Source organism: Nerophis ophidion, linkage group LG02, assembly GCF_033978795.1.
Source record: "Nerophis ophidion isolate RoL-2023_Sa linkage group LG02, RoL_Noph_v1.0, whole genome shotgun sequence".
Lineage (NCBI taxonomy): Eukaryota > Metazoa > Chordata > Actinopteri > Syngnathiformes > Syngnathidae > Nerophis > Nerophis ophidion.
Window position 1 is genome coordinate 57,498,941 of NC_084612.1, and position 18,462 is coordinate 57,517,402.

Sequence of the window (18,462 nt, forward strand, 5' to 3'; positions counted from 1 at the left end):
CCTTGATTATGACAATTGTGATAAACACATGATTTCATGTCATTGGTCAAGGTTGTCAACTGTACATAGGTAAGATATATTTACTGAACACAATTAAAATCAAGAGTAACATGATCGATTCAATGTTAATATTTGAGTGGGGCCCGGGTCAGTCTGTAGTGTAAAAGTCGGGCACCGAGGTCGAACAGGTTTAAGAACCTCTACTGTAAAGTTTTGTAATTGTGTCAGAGATCTTTTGTAGAAGATCTGAAGGGGGATTGATGGAGATAGATATCTACATACATCCATATTCAAGAGTTATTTATTTTCCTTTTTAGTCATATTTGAAAACAGTAAAGTGGTGTGCATGTGTAGACTTTGAGCCTGAAATGTAATTAGCAGCCATAACACCCTTCTTATCTCAAATGTCCCAGGCTTAGAAGGAGAATAGATATGTGGATTTGCTCTGGTGGGGCATAGGGAAAAAGGCCAGGCTTCTGTGGTATGGTCAGATCAACTCGGGCGATGCGATTGGAACGTGTTGTTGATAGAGTGGTCTCCCAAAGCTTTGGAATAAAATGTTAGAATAGCTACTTTGTCTGGGATTCATTTAAAACCAGCTTGGTCAAGGTTGTCAACTGTTCATTGGTAAGATACAATTATTGAACACAATTAAAATAACATGATCGATTCAATGTTAATATTCGAGTGGGGCCCTGGTTAGTCTGTAGTGTAAAAGTCGGGCCCCGAGGTCGGAAAGGTTAAGAACCCCAACTGTAAAGTATATAGTGTAATATCTAATCACTATTGGTCATAAATTGTTTCAAGATATCAAATCAATCGAATATCTTTAAAATACTTGTCTATACTTTGTTAAAACAACATACATATACATACTAGTGTTGTAACCATACCAATTTTTTAGTACCGGTACCAGTAATACAATTATGTTATTACTTTTCTGCACTTTTCGTTACTTTTAAAAATTAAGGGCACACAAAAAAAATCTTAGGGTACATTAAACATAGGTTTATTATTGATGTTAAGTCCTTAAATAAAATAGGAAACATAGTAGTAAGTAAACAAACCAAGTCTCCTAATTAATCTGCTGACATATGCAGTAACATATTGTGTCATTTATCTACCTATTATTTTGTCAACATTATTAAGGACAAGTGGTAAAACATGGATTATTAATCTACTTGTTAATACTGTTAATGTCTGCTTGCTCTCTGTTTTAACATGTTCTCTCTACACTTCTGTTAAAATGTAATAATCACTTATGCTTCTATTGTTTGATACTTTACATTTGTTCGTGATGATACTACACATTTGGGTATCAATACGATACCAATTAGTTACATGATCATACATTGGTCATATTAAAAAAAAAATTGAAAGAAGATGTTTTGATGCCAAAAAGTATCGACATCATCATAGTAGTAACGACTAGACACGTGCCTGTACTTGATATCATTAAAGTGGATGTCAGGTGTAGATCCACCTGTGGCGTTTGTTTACATTTTGATGCCGGTGAGTTACGGTGTGTAGGGAAGCATGTTTAGCTATTCCTCGTCCTGCAATGATAATGTTACATGTAAGAAACTGACTTTATTTGTCGCCCTGGAGACAAGGATTATTGATTTAGGAGTAGCTACAACACTGCCGTACTGCGGATGGACGTGAGCCGCTAGCTCGTTAGTCATATCTTAAAGCACCTCTTCCTGAGGGTGTTTCAGTGTTATAACTTTACCTTTATCTTTATGCGTCCATTCTCCATTTTCTGTCTACACACGGTGTCTGCTTGTAAGTACTCCGTGTGTGAGTGATGCCGAATATGCCGGTACTTTTTAGAGGCGGTATAGTACCGAAAATGAGTCTTTAGTATCGCAGTACTATAATAGTAGCGGTATACCGTACAATGCTATTTTGTAAGTAAGTGAAACAAAGTCCAAAACAAACACATGTAGACATAACACCAAGTTTAAAGCTCTTTTATTAGTAGAAGTTCATTATTTAACCAGAAGAGAGAAAAAAAAAAACTTTGATAGCTTTTGGTTTTCAGTAGAATTGCTGGATGTTTTGTTGTGGTGTTGAGTTCAATGACAATTGTACATTTGTATCACCACCGCACTGTTTCTGCACTGATAGGATCTTTAGAGGCTTTATACTTTACACGCTATTTCTTGCCAAATCTCTGGGGCACAGCCATGCTCCAGATCTGGCCGGGGGCCGCCTCCCAATCGGGAGAATTCATCTGATCTTCCAGAAGCAGCGGCCCTCTGGCGGAGCGACCAAACCTGGCAGGGAGGAGACGGCAAGGGAGCATGAAATGAAAAGCTGCTATAATCTCTTGTTTGCAAAAAAAAAAAAAACACAGAAAGAAAAAAAATTTTTTGATGAGGAATTGACAAAACAAGTCTGGCTGCGGGATGAAAATGAAAAATAATAGCGAGTGCTGCACATAAGTGTGCCGTCTTGTTTGCATGTATTGCTGATTTCCAAGAAAATTTTAGTTGAGCAAAACGTTTTCTGCTTATTAGAAAAAAATTACTGGCTCAGAATGGCCAAAGGTATAGATCTGTGTGTCCAAGTTAAAGGAAACTACAGGCTGTCTTATTTTAATGGATTTATAACAATCTATGCAAGCAAGATATATTTTGCTGTGGTCTGGAACAACATGGCACACAAACAACTATGAGAAATGCAGCCAATATCACTTACAGATAACATGTCATGAGACATGCAAATATAAATTAAATACACAAAGGATATATGTAAAGGAAATTAAAAGAGCTCCAATATACCTACAAACTACATAATGACGCAATATGTACATACAGCTAGCCAAAATAGCATGTTAGCCTCGATTAGCTTGCAGTCATAGATTGACTAAATATGCTTGATTAGCACTCCATAAAAAGTCAATAATATCAACAAAGCTCACCTTTGTGCGTTCACGCACAGCATAAAAACGTTTGGTGGACGAAATGAGACAAAGAAGCTGTGGCATAAAACAAGTCTTTCTGTGGCAGCGTCGGACAAAGTTGTACATGTGCACAAACTACGGTGAGTTCAGTGGGATTTCTAACATTTAGGAAAGGTTGCTCTCCTACAGAAAATATTTTAAATCAACATTTTTTTTTTTCTTCATCTTTTACCATTTTCACAGATCTCTGAAAGAGGTCCAGGGAGCCACTAGGGCGGCGCTAAAGAGCCGTGGGTTGCTGAGCCCTGCAATAAACCAATATTGTATGTATATATGTATATTTCACGATTGATAATATTGACTATTTATAGGTAGATGGATAGAAAGGACTTTGTCGATTCCTTCAGGAGAGTTTCCTCAGGAAAATCGAAATTCCAGCAGCAGTGTACAGAATTGAGAACAAATTTAAAAAGTAAAAAGTAAATAATGGGTGTAAAAATATAAATAAAATAGAAAATATTACAATAAGAATACAAAATAAAAAAGAACCATAAGAATAACAAATACAACAGTAAAAATAAGAATATGACAAGAGAAACTGGGCAGTAGTGACCATGTTATGAAATTGTATCGGACTTTTAATTTTTTTTTAATGAAATTATGATTTTTTTCGAAGTGGCTGTGGAGAGGGAAGTCTGAGCTTCCTTGCTTAGGCTGCTGCCCCCACAACCCTACCTCAGACAGGGGGAAGTAAATGGATGGATGGATGGCATTTTTTGACTCTTTTTTCGTACTATTTTAATTTTATTATTTGAATTTAATGTAACTCCATTCTATATCCATTGGCCTTCTTATTCCTTTGTTTGTTTGTTGGAATTTAGTGCACGGCTGTAAAATGAAGACAACTTCATATTCAGCCATAAATGACAAAAACATTTTTTTAATTTTTTTAACCAGGAAAAAAAAATCCCATTGAGATTAAAAAAATATTTTTCAAGGGAGTCCTGGCCAAGAGGCTGCAAAGTTCCACATGACATGACATTCACATTACACGTTAAAATGACAGGATGGACATCAAGTAAAACAGTTACAGATAATTAGGGCTCCTTCAAATGCTCTCAGTTTGGATTTAAAAGCAGTTAAGGATAAAAAGTCCCATAATACTAAACAAAAAAAATCTATTTCATTATTTAAATCATTTTATTTTATTTTTTTATTTTTTTTCATTTTAATAATGTCTATTAAATTGTGTCGCAGGCCAGTAAAGAGGACTACTTCATATTGAACCACAAACCACCTAATAGTAAAAGACACTTTGATCTAATTTAAATTTGTGTATCATTCTTTTTATACTTTTTTTTAGTTCATTTTATTCAAACCTATTAAGAACATTTAATGCACATAAGTAAAATCAGAACGTTAATTTTATTTCTATTTCCTTTTTTAAAGAATTGTATTTAATTCAATTATTTCCTTTTGTTTTATTGTCATTATTTATTTTGTTTTATTTTGTTCATGCCTATCAAAATGTGGTGGAGGAGATTCAAATGAAGACATTATCAAAATGAGTCACGGATGTCACCTGTTGTTAAAGGGGAACATTATCACAATTTCAGAAGAGTTAAAACCAATAAAAATCAGTTCCCAGTGGCTTATTTTGTTTTTCGAAGTTTTTTTCAAAATTTTACCCATCATGGAATATCCCTAAAAAAGGCTTTAAAGTGCGTGATTTTCGCTATATGTGAAGCCACCGTCCATTATCCTGTGACGTCATCCAGTGATGCCAATACAAAAACAATATGGCTGATAGCACAGCAAGAAGTATCAACATTTGCTCGGATTCAGACTGGGATTTCAGCGTCTTAAGCGATTCAACAGATTACGCATGTATTGAAACGGATGGTTGGAGTGTGGAGGCAGATATCCATCCATCCATCCATCCATTTTCTACCGCTTATTCCCTTTCGGGGTCGCGGGGGGCGCTGGCGCCTATCTCAGCTACAATCGGGCGGAAGGCAGGGTACACCCTGGACAAGTCGCCACCTTATCGCAGGGCCAACACAGATAGACAGATAGCAAAAACGAAATTGAAGAAGAAACTGAAGCTATTGAGCTATTGAACGAATAGCTATTGGCGCTATTCGGCCATGTCTGCTAGCATAACCGGTAAAATGTGCAGACCAAACGATCGGGACTTTTGCATCTTGTGACACTGGAGCAACATAAATCTGTCAATTGGTAAGTGTTTGTTTTTTTTCATTACGAGTGGGTCTGGAGATAAACGCTGGATGCAAATATAGCTACAAATGTACATACAGCTAGCCTAAATAACATGTTAGCATCGATTAGCATGCCGTGCTAATCGATGCACATTCTACGTAAATCAAGTTGAATTCGTCCCTGATCGTGTTGTGACATCCTCCGACAACACACCGACGAGGCATGATGTCTCCAAGGTACGGAAAACAGTCAAAAAAACGGAAAATAACAGAGCTGATTTGACTCGATGTTTATAATGTGTTTGAGAAAATGGTGGATTGACTACCTAGGTGATGTCATCGCTCCGAGAGCAAATAATAGAAAGACGTTTAATTCGCCAAAATTCACCCATTTAGACTTCGGAAATCGGTTAAAAAAATATATGATCTTTTTTCTGCAACATCAAGGTATATATTGACGCTTACATAGGTCTGGTGATAATATTCCCCTTTAAAGAACACATTCATTTTAGATTTGTTAAATGTATTTTGTTTTTAACCAGGTCAATGCAAAATGTGTGCATAAATGACATCTAATAATAAAGAAAGGTTTTTATATTTTAACTATTTAAAAAATATTTTTTTTTAACTATCTTGTATTGTATTCATGTATATTAAAGTGTGGTCTACAGCAGTGGTCCCCAACCACGGCCCGGTACGATTGGTACCGGGCCGCAGACATTTATTTTATTCATTTTTATTTAAAAAAAATATATATATATATACTTTTTTTAATTTTTATTTTTATTAAATCAACATAAAAAACACATATAAAAACACACATAATATACACTTACAATTAGTGCACCAACCAAAAAAACCTCCCTGTTTCATGACAAAAACGTCCCTTTTTCATGACAAAGAAAAAAATAAAAAAAACAATAAAAAAAGGATCCCCCACCCCCCACTCCCGGGCAGCGGGACAAATTATTAAGCGTTGACCGGCCCGCTGATACAAAAAGGTTGGGGACCACTGGTCTACAGCATTAGAAATAAAACAGCATAAAACTGGGTCACAAATGATATCTGATAATTAAGAAAAAGGTCATTTATTGTATTATTTAATTTTTATTTTTGATTCTGTTTTTGTTTATTCGTGCCAAATGAAATCTGATGCACTGCAATACAATTAGGACAACATGAACTTGTGTCATAAATGACACAAAATAGTTTTACTGTTAATAATAATTCAATTTAATTTTATCCGTCATAAAAAATGGTCATAAAAACAGTTTTATAATCATATCATTAGAAATGGCTATTAATTATTTCATTAAGGCTTAATACTAGTATATTAGCACTACACCCTGATATTGTCGGTTTCTTTTTTTTTTTTTTTTAATAAGAAAATTAACGTGTGCAAATGTGAGCGTGAGTAAACAAACACTTAGGTGCCGACGTCATACGATGGGACATTCCGTGGATGTCATGTAGTTACATGATCAATGATCCAGTCACCGTCACTTTTGAAGTGCAGGCACTGACCTCTGTGGCTGATGGAGGACGGAGTTCCTGGCTTGTCTCTGGGATCCCAGCAGCAGGGCTTTGAGCAGCGATGTCAGCAAGCGGTCGTTCATTCTGTTGTCTGCTTTAAAGCTCTGCTGCACAAAAGCACAACAAACGATCAACGTTTTTTTGATCGAGTAAAGAAAACACCATGAGGTAATACATCCAATGTTGACATAAAATTGGAATGATGCATTCACTGGCAGTTCTGACATTTGGAAACCAAAATGAGGCGACTGAAGAAAGGTAAAACTAAAACAAGTAGCAATATTTGACAAAGTTATGCTAAAGTTTCACTTTTGCATCTCATGGCATGTAATTGTGGTGCGTTCAGGGAACCTTGATTCAAATTTGAAACAGGCCCCAAAGACAGCACTGAGTACCGTATTTTCCAGACTCTTAGGCACACTTAAAATAAATACATATATTTGTTTCTCAAAACTCGACAACTGCACCTAATGTACGGAATAATTCTACTTTTGCTTGACAACCTCAATGTAATTTCATTTTGTACATGGTGTAATGACAAGTGCGACCAGTAGATGGAAGTCAAACATAAGAGATACGTGTAGACCTGGGATCACCAACCTTTTTGAAACCAAGAGCTACTTCTTAGGTACTGATTAAAGCGAAGGGCTACCAGTTTGATACACACTTAAATTGCCAGAAATAGCCAATTTGCCCAATTTAACTTTAATAAATAAATCCATATATATATATAAAAACGGTTATTTATTTTTGTCATTCCTTCGTACATTTTTTTTTCCTTTAACATAAGGTTTTTTGTGGAGAATAAATGATGAAAAAAAACACTTAATTGAACGGTTTGAAAGGAAAAAACACGAAAAAAATGAAAATTAAATTTTGAAACATAGTTTATCTTCAATTTCGACTCTTTAAAATTCATAATTAAACCGAAAAAAATGAATAGAAAAACTAGCTAATTTGAATCTTTTTGAAAAAAAAAAAAAAACAATTTATGCAACATCATTAGTAATTTTTCCTGATTAATATTAATTTTAGGAATTTTGATGACATGTTTTAAATAGGTTAAAATCCAATCCACACTTTGTTATAATATATAACAAATTGGACCAAGCTATATTTCTAACAAAGACAAATCATTATTTCTTCTAGATTTTCCAGAACAAACATTTTAAAAGAAATTCAAAAGACTTTGAAATAAGATTTAAATTTGATTCTACAGATTTTCTAGATTTGCCAGGATATTTTTTTTTAATTTTAATCATAATAAGTTTGAAGACATATTAAACAAATATTCTTTGTCGAAAAAACAGAAGCTAAAATGAAGAATTAAATTAAAGTGTATTTATTATTCTTCACAATATTACAAAATAAAATACTTGAACATTGATATAAATTGTCAGGAAAGAAGACGAAGGAATTTAAAAGGTAAAAAGGTACATCTGTTTTAAAATCCTAAAATCGTTTTTAAGGTTGTGCTTTTTTTCTCAAAAATTGTCTTTCTGAAAGTTATAAGAAGCAAAGTTAAAAAATACGTGAACTTATTTAAACAAGTGAAGACCAAGTCTTTAAAATATTTTCTCTGATTTTCAAATTGTATTTGAGTTTTGTCTCTCTTAGAATTAAAAATGTTGAGCAAAGCGAGACCAACTTGCTAGTAAATAAATACAATTTAAAAAATAGAGGCAGCTCACTGGTAAGTGCTGCTATTTGAGCTATTTTTAGGACAGGCCAGCGGGCGACTCATCTGGGCCTTACGGGCTACCTGGTGCCCGCGGGCACCCCGTTGGTGACCCCTGGTGTAGACTGTACTGTGATGGCAATATGACTAAAGACCAACATTTTATATGTTCTATTGAAAAGATAGAACATTTCACACGGCGCTCAAAAGTCTATCGAAATGTTTTAGTACGACTTTGGTAAGCTATGAAGCCGCACCGCTTGATGGATTGTACTGTGCTTCAACATAGGAGTATTATTATGGTGTGTGTGTATAAGGACCAACAAATGACACCTATTAGCAGACATAATATCTGGCGTTTTGTGTCACAATATTATGCAAAACCAACTTTTCATACCTTCTCGTACCTGCGGATGTGATAAGTGTGACCAGTAGATGGCAGTCAAACATAAGAGACACGCGTAGACTGCACTGTGATGGCAATATGACTCAAAACCAACATTTTATGTGTTCTGTTGAAAAGATAGAACATTACACACTGCGCTCAAAAATGTATCAAAATGTTTTAGTATGACTTTGGTAAGCTATGAAGCCACTCCGCTTGATGGATTGTACTGTGCTTCTACATAGGAGTATTATTATGGTGTGTATGAGGACCACTAAATGACACTCGTCAGCAGACATATTATCTAGCGTTTTTTTTTCCAATATTATGCAAAACCAACTTTTCTTACCTTCTGGTACCTGCTGATCTAATAAGTGTGACCAGTAGATGGCAGTCAAACATAAAATATATGTGTAGCCTGCAATATGATAGCAATATGACTCAAACCAATATTTTATATGTTCCATTGGAAATATAGAACTTTACACACAAAATCTATCAAACCATTTTAGTACGACTTTGGTAAGCTATGAAGCCGCGCCTCTTGGTTGATTATACTGTGCTTCAACATAGGAGTATTATTAAAGTACCAGTGATTGTCACACAAACACGAGGTGTGGCGAAATTATTCTCTGCATTTGACCCATCACCCTTGATCACCCCCTGGGAGGTGAGGAGAGCAGTGAGCAGCAGCGGTGGCCATGCCCGGGAATCATTTTTGGTGATTTAACCCCCAATTCCAATCCTTGACGCTGAGTGTCAAGCAGGGAGGTAATGGGTCCCATTTTTATAGTCTTTGGTATGACTCGGCTGGGGGTTGAATGTCATGTGTATAGAGTAAGACATATTATCTTTTGTTTTACAGTATTATGCAAAAGCAACTTTTCTTACCCTCAGGTACCTGCTGATCTGTATTTGGGATCTGCATAAATCCTGAAAAATTGTGCGTATCCGCCAATGTTATCCGTGGCGACACCATAGTCCATAAGCTCCTTCTTTTTCTGTATCTTCTTGTTATGGGACATTCAACCTCCACTGTTGCCATTTCTAATACATAATAGTGTAAAGTTTTTACTTATATCTGTCAGTAAACTCGCCATGACAGCGCTAAAACATACCGGTGTAGTGAGTTTACATTATTCACCCAAGGAACTTTGGTTATTAGGGAGTTCCGGACGGATGGTTTTTCACGGGACACATTTCCGGTGTTTTTGTTGTTTCCGGATGAGGAGATGCTGCTCCGTTATTGATTGAAGTAAAGTCTGAATGTCATTAAAACAGCTAGTTCCATCTTTTGACACTTTTTCAACTACCGTCCTTGCACGCTACACCGCTACAACAAGGATGACGGGGAGAAGACGATGTCAAAGGTGAGCCACGTAAATAAGGCCGCCCACAATAAGGTGCATCCTGAAGCGACTGTCAGAAAGCGACTTGAAGATCATTTGTAAAACATTATCTATGCAACATTTTGATCAAAGAACCGCCATTACATGTTATGTAGACCACAAGGAAGTCTTTTACTTTAAGAAAAAAATACTAGTAATATGATTCCTTTACTGTGATGAGGTGGCGACTTGTCCATGGTGTGCGCCGCCTACTGGCCGAATGCCGCTCAGGTAGGCTCCAGCATCCCCCCGCGACCTCAAAAGGGGCAAGTGGTAGAAAATGAATGGATGGATGGATGACTCCTTTAATGCGCCTTATGATCCGGTGAGCCTTTTTTATGAAAAAAGATCGAAAATTAATCCCTTCATCGGCATTGCGCCTTTTGAAGGTGTGCCCTACGGTCCAGAAAACACGGTAGTCTAGAAGATTACTGTCAAACTATTCAATGCAAATTATATCGTGCAAACAACTTGTAAGGTCCTTCGAGACTGCTGATTTCCAATGGTTCTCGGTAGCAATGGATGCCGATCCCCTCCATCCATCATCACCTCCATGTATCCATGCACAAGGAACACTTGACTTGCACACATCAAACAACTGGGCTATATTGAGCTTTTATTTTGTTAAGTTTGCTGTCATTTTTTGTCTGTTTGCAATACATGATCACAATGTAATCTTTGTAATTATCTGTTCCATCCTATATATAATCTCTGTTTATTAACCTATGCTATTTATAACCCATATTCTACTTAAATTACAGTGTTTTGAAATCATTTCCCTTTCTTAAAAATCGACAGTGCGCCTTAAAACTTGGTGCGTCTGATGTACGGCATGATTCTGGTTGTGCTTACCGACCTCAAAGCTATTTTATTTGGTACATGGTCTAATGATAAGTGTAGGAGTAGGGGTAGGATTAAATAAGCTCTGCTTCTTCCTACTCCTTTTCGTACTTGTTGAAAAGAAAAATTGGAAATTGTGATGTATCATGTTATACGCATGCATGTTCGAAATAAACTCAAATTCAACTCAACGCAAGTGTGAACAGTAGATAGCAGTCACACATAACAGATATGTGTAGACTGCAATATGACTCAATACCAAAATTGTATATTTTCCATTGAGAATATTGCACATTACACATATTTCAGAAGAACTATACATAAGTATAGTTGTTATATATATATATATATATATATATATATATATATATATATATATATATATATATATATATATATATATATATATTCAAACATTAAATATATACACACACATATATAAATATATATATATATATATATATATATACAGTATGTGTGTCTGTGTGTGTGTGTGTGCGTGAGTGTGTGTGTGTGTGTGTGTGTGTGTGTGTGTTTTGGTGTGTATTCATAATAGTGATATAATGTACCACCGTAGTATAACTATTTTTTTATCATTATTATACTTTTTCGTCAATCGACCAATCAATCCAAATATATTTATCGCAAAAAAATGTTATACAAATTTAAATAATGCAGTTAAACATTAAAACAACTCTTAACGAAAACACAGATAATTAATTAAAAACAGAAACAAATGATGTATATTAGGGGTGTGGGAAAAAATCGATTCGAATACGAATTGCGATTCTCACGTTGTGCGATTCAGAATCGATTCTCATTTTTTTTTAAATCGATTTTTTTTTTACTATTAATTTTTGTATTTTTTTGTATTTTATTTTTTAATCAATCCAACAAAACAATACACAGCAATACCATAACAATGCAATCCAATTCCAAAACCAAACCTGACCCAGGAACACTCAGAACTGCAATAAACAGAGCAATTGAGGAGACAAAACACGACACAGAACAAACCAAAAGTAGTGAAACAAAAATGAATATTATCAACAACAGTATCAATATTAGTTAAATTTCAGTATAGCAGTGATTAAAAATCCCTCTTTGACATTATCATTAGACATTTATAAAAACGATAGTGTCACAGTGGCTTACACTTGCATCACATCTCATAAGCTTGGCAACACACTGTGTCCAATGTTTTCACAAAGATACAATAAGTCGTATTTTTGGTTCGTTTAATAGTTAAAACAAATTTACATTATTGCAATCAGTTGATAAAACATTGTCCTTTACAATTATAAAAGCTTTTTTAAAAAAAACAAATCTACTACTCTGCTAGCATGTCAGCAGACTGGGGTAGATTCTGCCAAAATCCTATGATTTAAATGAATACAGAATCGTTTTGAATCGGAAAAATATCGTTTTTGAATCGAGAATCGCGTTGAATCGAAAAAATCGATATACAGTATAATTGAATCGCGACCCCCAAGAATCGATATTAAATCGAATCGTGGGACACCCAAGGATTCACAGCCCTATTATATATATATATATATATATATATATATATATATATATATAAATATATAAATATATATATACATACGTATATTTTTTTCTGAAATAGATATTTCAGAAAAAAAAAAAAATATATATATATATATATATATATATACATATATATATATATATTTTTTTTTTTTTTTCTGAAATATCTATTTCAGAAAAAAATATACGTATGTATATATATATTTATATATATATATATATATATATATATATATATATATATATATATATATATATATATATATATATGTATATGTATATATATATATATATATATATATATATATATATATATATATATATATATATATATATATATATATATATATATACATACATACGTATATTTTTTTCTGAAATAGATATTTACTTTATGAAAGGTCTTCAAATGTCTCACCAGATGCAGGGGGTAGTCGTCTAAGTTTTCGTCTGTGCTGCCCGCCGTCATGTCGCTGTGGTCCAGAGCCTCTTGGAGGTGGAGACCGTGGCTGACGCCGCCTGCCAGTGCCAGGAACACCGCCAAAAGGGTCACCGCTGCAGCCGTGTCCATTTTTCTCAGGCTGGGGAGGTCAGAATATTAAGGAGGACAAGGAGACGAACGGAAGAGGAGGTTGTGAGGGACCTACTTGCGTGGTGCCGGGCGTTGCTAACTTTAATGGATGCTGCGAGCCGGCGCCGTCTTATATGCGCCGCATGTAAAACCTCAGGAGATGTTTGAGTGGGGACAAGGGACAGGGTGAAGGTGGAAGCGCGGCCATTTAGGACAAGAATGAGGGTATTAGCGAAGCCTGAGCGTGATTATGTGGCCCAGTGGGCCGCACACAACACAACATTCCCACTTATTAAACAGATAAATCCCTACAAATGGAGCTTGAGCCACGAGCCCCTGAAGATGTCCAAGAGCGGAAATGCACAGAAACATTCATCAGACACTTAATCAGCTGCATTATATCTTTAGCTTCAACAGGAGAGTCTCAACTATTAAACTTTACCCTAGAAAGCTTTCACTTTCATATCAGAAAATGGGTGGTTTCATCGAGGGAATGTTCTACTTCGTTATTTCAAACATTATCAGGAAGCATAAACCATTTTCTTCCAAGAAAACTTGACGGTAAAATGTATATTTTTTTTGTCCAAAAACATGACAAATGTTTCATTGTTAAGTCACATTGGGCCTCTAATTTTAGCTTATTTTTTTCCAAAAAGTACCCTATAACTTCTCTGCAGGGCATCTACAAACCTTCCAACTTCTGACACCAAATCTCTCTTATATATATATATATATATATATATATATATATATATATATATAAATATGTATGTGTGTGTAGTTGAGGTAACTGTGGTTAATCCATTATACATTGCTCAATACTGGGGTAGAGCGGAATATAAATTAGGTCAGGAAAAAAATACAGAGGCTATTTCTTCCCTCCAAGCCTGTTTCACAAGTTTCCTTTCGTTTTATTTTTTTCAGTAAAATCTGCAGAAACCTGCGAAACAGGCTTATAGGGATGATAGAGCCTCTGTATCTTTTCTTGACGTATAAATGTATATATTTGTGAATAAGGCTTTCTTTTATATTTACCAGTTATAATATATATATATATATATATATATATATATATATATATATATATATATATATATATATATATATATATACATATATATACACAGAGAGAGAGATATACAATATATAGAGAGAGAGTTGCCCCGATACCAATAGTTTGTTACCAGTAACGCTACCAAAATGTAAATGAAAGTTTTCGATACTTTTACTGTTGACATTATATTAAATGATTCATGGTAATTGTCGCCACATTTACATAATTGACTGTGTATTTTATACTTACTACATTTTTAAATCTAATCCGATTTTCTTTTTAATTACTTTACATTTTGTTTTAGGTTTTTTTATACTTTTTGTTTTAGGTTTTTTAATTGATCCAGATATATTTCCTTAATTATTACTTATTCTAACTATTTTACATTATTTTACTTACTTTTATTTTTTTTATCCTAACCTTATGTTTTCAATCCTAATCTTGGGTGTTTGAAATGGAAATTAGCAAAGCATTGCTGTGTTGTTTGTTTTTTATACCCAAAAAACAAATACAACTTCTTTTTTTTGTCAGTTTTTTTTTTTATTGAAATAAGTTTACATAAATATATAAAATGAGTTGTTTGTCACATCATTGTAATTGTTTTGGGCTTCAGTTTGCTTTGTCCCTATGTGCGGTAGTTTATTCCCATCCTGTGCTTTTATTTTGTAGGTTTCACTCGAACAAGTTGTTCCCATTTCTAAAGAATTTGCATGCTTTTTGCACTTATTTGTGCACTCGCCTTCTTTTGTTTTTCTCCACTCCTGGCTGCGTGTACTCCCACTCCCTTGTGAGTGTGCTTTCTTCATATTATATATATATATATATATATATATATATATATATATATATATATATATATATATATATATATATATATATATATATATTTATATATATATATATATATATATATATATATATATATATACATATATATATATACATATATATATATATATATATATATATATATATATATATATATATATATATATATATATATTGGCCCTGCGATGAGGTGGCGACTTGTCCAGGGTGTACCCCGCCTTCCGCCCGATTGTAGCTGAGATAGGCGCCAGCGCCCCCCGCGACCCCACAAGGGAATAAGCGGTAGAAAATGGATGGATGGATGGATATATATATATATATATATATATATATATATATATATATATATATATATATATATATATATATATAATCATATTTTTTTACTCACCGTCCGCCTCCTGTCTCTGCATCCTTGGGCTGACGTCACTAAACTACGTTCCGACACCTGGCAATGTTAAAATATTGTTCAATCCCTACATAAGCAACAGTTGTATAATTTCAAAGGATTTAAAGTCAAAACTAATTGCAGATGATACGACCACTTTTGTTCAGAAGATAATAACAGTTATAACAAAAAAAATTAATAACCAAAATTGAAAATATTATATTGTAGTATTAGGACACAAATGAAATATTAGAGAGCATACAAACAAATATTGCGCACTATAGTTATATAATGCAGGTTAGAGAAGAAGCAGCATTTAATCAGTTATCGGCTTCATTGTATTCATTTTTTTTATGCCTCAGTGTGGAATTTACTGACGTCAACACCTGTGCTAATGATAGACAATCGGCTTAAAAAAGAAGACTCACTGCAGTGTGTTTAAGTGCCATAGTAACCTTTGTGTCATCTGAGCCATTGAGGGTAGAGGAGAAAAAAAAACTGTTTATGACTATACTGAGCTAATAAAAGCTTTTTTTCTGAAATAGGAGTGTAATTTCCCCTGACATGATATGAAACAGGAAAAATCGTTTTGGTTTGAATTGAGATACAAACAATTCCAGTCCTCTTTATTGTGACCAAGATGAGACAAGCAAGGAGCAGATAATAACATAAGGATTCTGTACTTTCCGACAGAATGTGACCATAGCACAAAACGATATTAAGTAAGAAATATATATATATATAGGTTATTACTATATTTAATAATAAAACATTTTTTGTACATGTATTTTCAAATTTGTTTGCCTTTTTAAAGAAAACATTTTCAATCTATATGAAATTGAATAGACTGCAAAGACAATATAAGTAATGTTCGAACAAATATTTGCTAATTTGGAATTTGATGCCTGCAGTATGTTTCAAAAAAGACTGAGAAAGTTGAGGAGTGCACATAAAACACTTACAGGTAGTTGGAACATCCCACCGGTGAACAGGCTAATTGGGAACAGGTGGGTGCTATAATTTGGTATAAAAGCAGCTTCCATGAAATGCTCAGTCACTCACAAACAAGGATGGGGCGAGGGTCACCACTTTGTCAACAAATGCCTGAGCAAATTGTCCAACAGTTTAAGAACAACATTTTTCATCAAGCTATTGCAAGGCATTTAGGGATTTCACAAAGCCATTTATCAACAACACCCAGAAATGCCCAAGCTCATCCAAGCTGGACTGATGCAAAGTGGAAAAGTGTTCTGTGGTCTAATGCAGTGGTCCCCAACCTTTTTGTAGCTGCGGACCGGTCAACGCTTGATAATTTTTTCCGTGGCCCGGCGGGGGGGGGGGGGGGGGTTCAGGGGGAATTTTTTTATTTTTCATTTTTTTCTTTCTTTCCCTTTGTCATGAAAAAGGGAGGTTTTTTTTGGGGTGGGTGCACTAATTGTAAGTATATCTTGTGTTTTTTATGTTGTTTTAATAGAAAATAAAAAAATAAAAATGATAAAAAAATAATAAAAAAATAATTAAAAAATAATTAAAAAAATAATTAAAAAATAATTAAAAATTATTTAAATTAATAAAAAATTATTCTGCGGCCCGGTACCGTTGGGGACCACTGGTCTAATGAGTCCACATTTCAAATTGTTTGGAAACTGTGGATGTTAGGTTATCCGGAACAAAGAGGAAAATAATCATCCGGATTGTTATACATTGCAAAGTTGAAAAGCCAGCATCTGTGATGGTATGGGGGTGTATTAGTGCCCAAGGCATGGGTAACTTACACATCGGTGAAGGCACCATTAATGCTGAAAGGTTCACACAGGTTTTGGAGCAACATACTGTATGTTGCCATCCAAGCAACGTTATAATGGACGCCCCTGCTTATTACAGTAAGACAATACCAAGCCACGTGTTACAACTGTTAGGTTTGTCACTGACAGTTTAGTTTTGTTTTGTTTTTTCCTCTATGTTTGTTTTTGTTTCCTGTCAGCGCTCTTTTTTTGTTTCCTTTTCCTGCACGTCTGCCAGAGCGCTTGTTTCCCTCACCTGTACCTGATTGGCAGTCTGGCACACCTGGTGCCAATTGCCAATCAGGCCACTATTTATACCTGCCTCTCCCTCTAGTCAGCTCTGGAGTATTTTAGCTACAAGCTGTACACTGTGGACAGTTTGCGGTATGCTGATAGCTGTTTGCTGATTACAGTTGACCTGTTTTCCTGGTGTCCTGTTTCTGCCACCTAGTTCCTGGTTTGTGTTTTTGTTGCATTTTTTGGACATTAAAGGCCGACTGAAACCCAATACTACCTACCACGCAGTCTGATAGTCTATATATCAATGATGAAATATTAACATTGCAGCACATCCGAATACGACCTTTTTAGTTTACTAAATTGCAATTTTAAATTTCCCGCGAGTTTCTTGTTGAAAACGTCGCGGAATGATGACGCGTGCGCGTGACGTCACGGACTGTCAGGAAATATTAGCGCTGCACCACTAGCGGCTAACAGTCGTCCGCCTTAATCGCATAATTACACAGTATTTTGGACATCCGTGTTGCTGATTCTTTTGCAAATTGTTGATTTAATAATGGAGACTATAAAGAACAATTCTGTTGGTGGAAAGCGGTGGATTGCAGCTGTCTTTAGCACCGAGACACAGCCGGTGTTTCTTTGTTTGTTGTGAAGCTTTAACACAGAGCGGTAAAGCGAACATGTTTTCTTTACGTCAACCAGCATGTTTTTGGATGGGGAAATTGTGATATATATCTTACCGGAGACTTGAGTGGACTATTCGTCGTCCTGCAGCAGCTGTCAAAAAAGGCAGCTGTGAGCTTGGCTCCTCGGCTTCTCTCTGAGACACTCCATCTCATCAATTTTGATCAAATAAAATCAAATAAAATCAAATAACCTTCTTTGGCCTTTTAACTTCATGTGAGTGATTATGATTGCCAACACCTGTTGACTTATCTGAGCCCATTGAAAGGCCTACTGATATGTAAAGCCCTACTGTTATGTAAAGCTACCTCGAGGCATGTCTTTACAATCTTTAAAATTTCACTAAAACACTAGTAATACAATAAGCGGATAAGGGATCTTCCAGAATTATCCTAGTAAATGTGTCTAATT

At 34.8% G+C, this 18,462-nt stretch overlaps 1 protein-coding gene across 1 annotated transcript; it reads right to left on the reverse strand.

The window, feature by feature from the left end:
• Window positions 1-1,992: 1,992 nt before the first annotated feature.
• npffl (neuropeptide FF-amide peptide precursor like) lies at window positions 1,993-13,760 on the reverse strand. Its single transcript, XM_061874477.1, has 4 exons — window positions 13,150-13,760; window positions 12,921-13,083; window positions 6,652-6,767; window positions 1,993-2,279 (listed from the first exon to the last, which is right to left on the reverse strand). The coding sequence occupies exons 2-4, from the start codon at window positions 13,071-13,073 to the stop codon at window positions 2,159-2,161; spliced, it is 390 nt and encodes a 129-aa protein (XP_061730461.1). The 5' UTR covers window positions 13,074-13,083; window positions 13,150-13,760; the 3' UTR covers window positions 1,993-2,158.
• Window positions 13,761-18,462: the final 4,702 nt, after the last annotated feature.

What these genes read in the sequence shown, in the direction of transcription:
- npffl (XM_061874477.1), bottom strand. Translation starts at nt 13,073, where the DNA reads ATGGACACGGCTGCAGCGGTGACCCTTTTGGCGGTGTTCCTGGCACTG. An exon ending in ACGACTACCCCCTGCATCTG is followed by an intron (nt 6,768 to 12,920) that starts GTGAGACATTTG and finishes GCTTTTGTGCAG; the next exon opens with CAGAGCTTTAAAGCAGACAA. An exon ending in GTCCTCCATCAGCCACAGAG is followed by an intron (nt 2,280 to 6,651) that starts GTCAGTGCCTGC and finishes CCTCCCTGCCAG; the next exon opens with GTTTGGTCGCTCCGCCAGAG.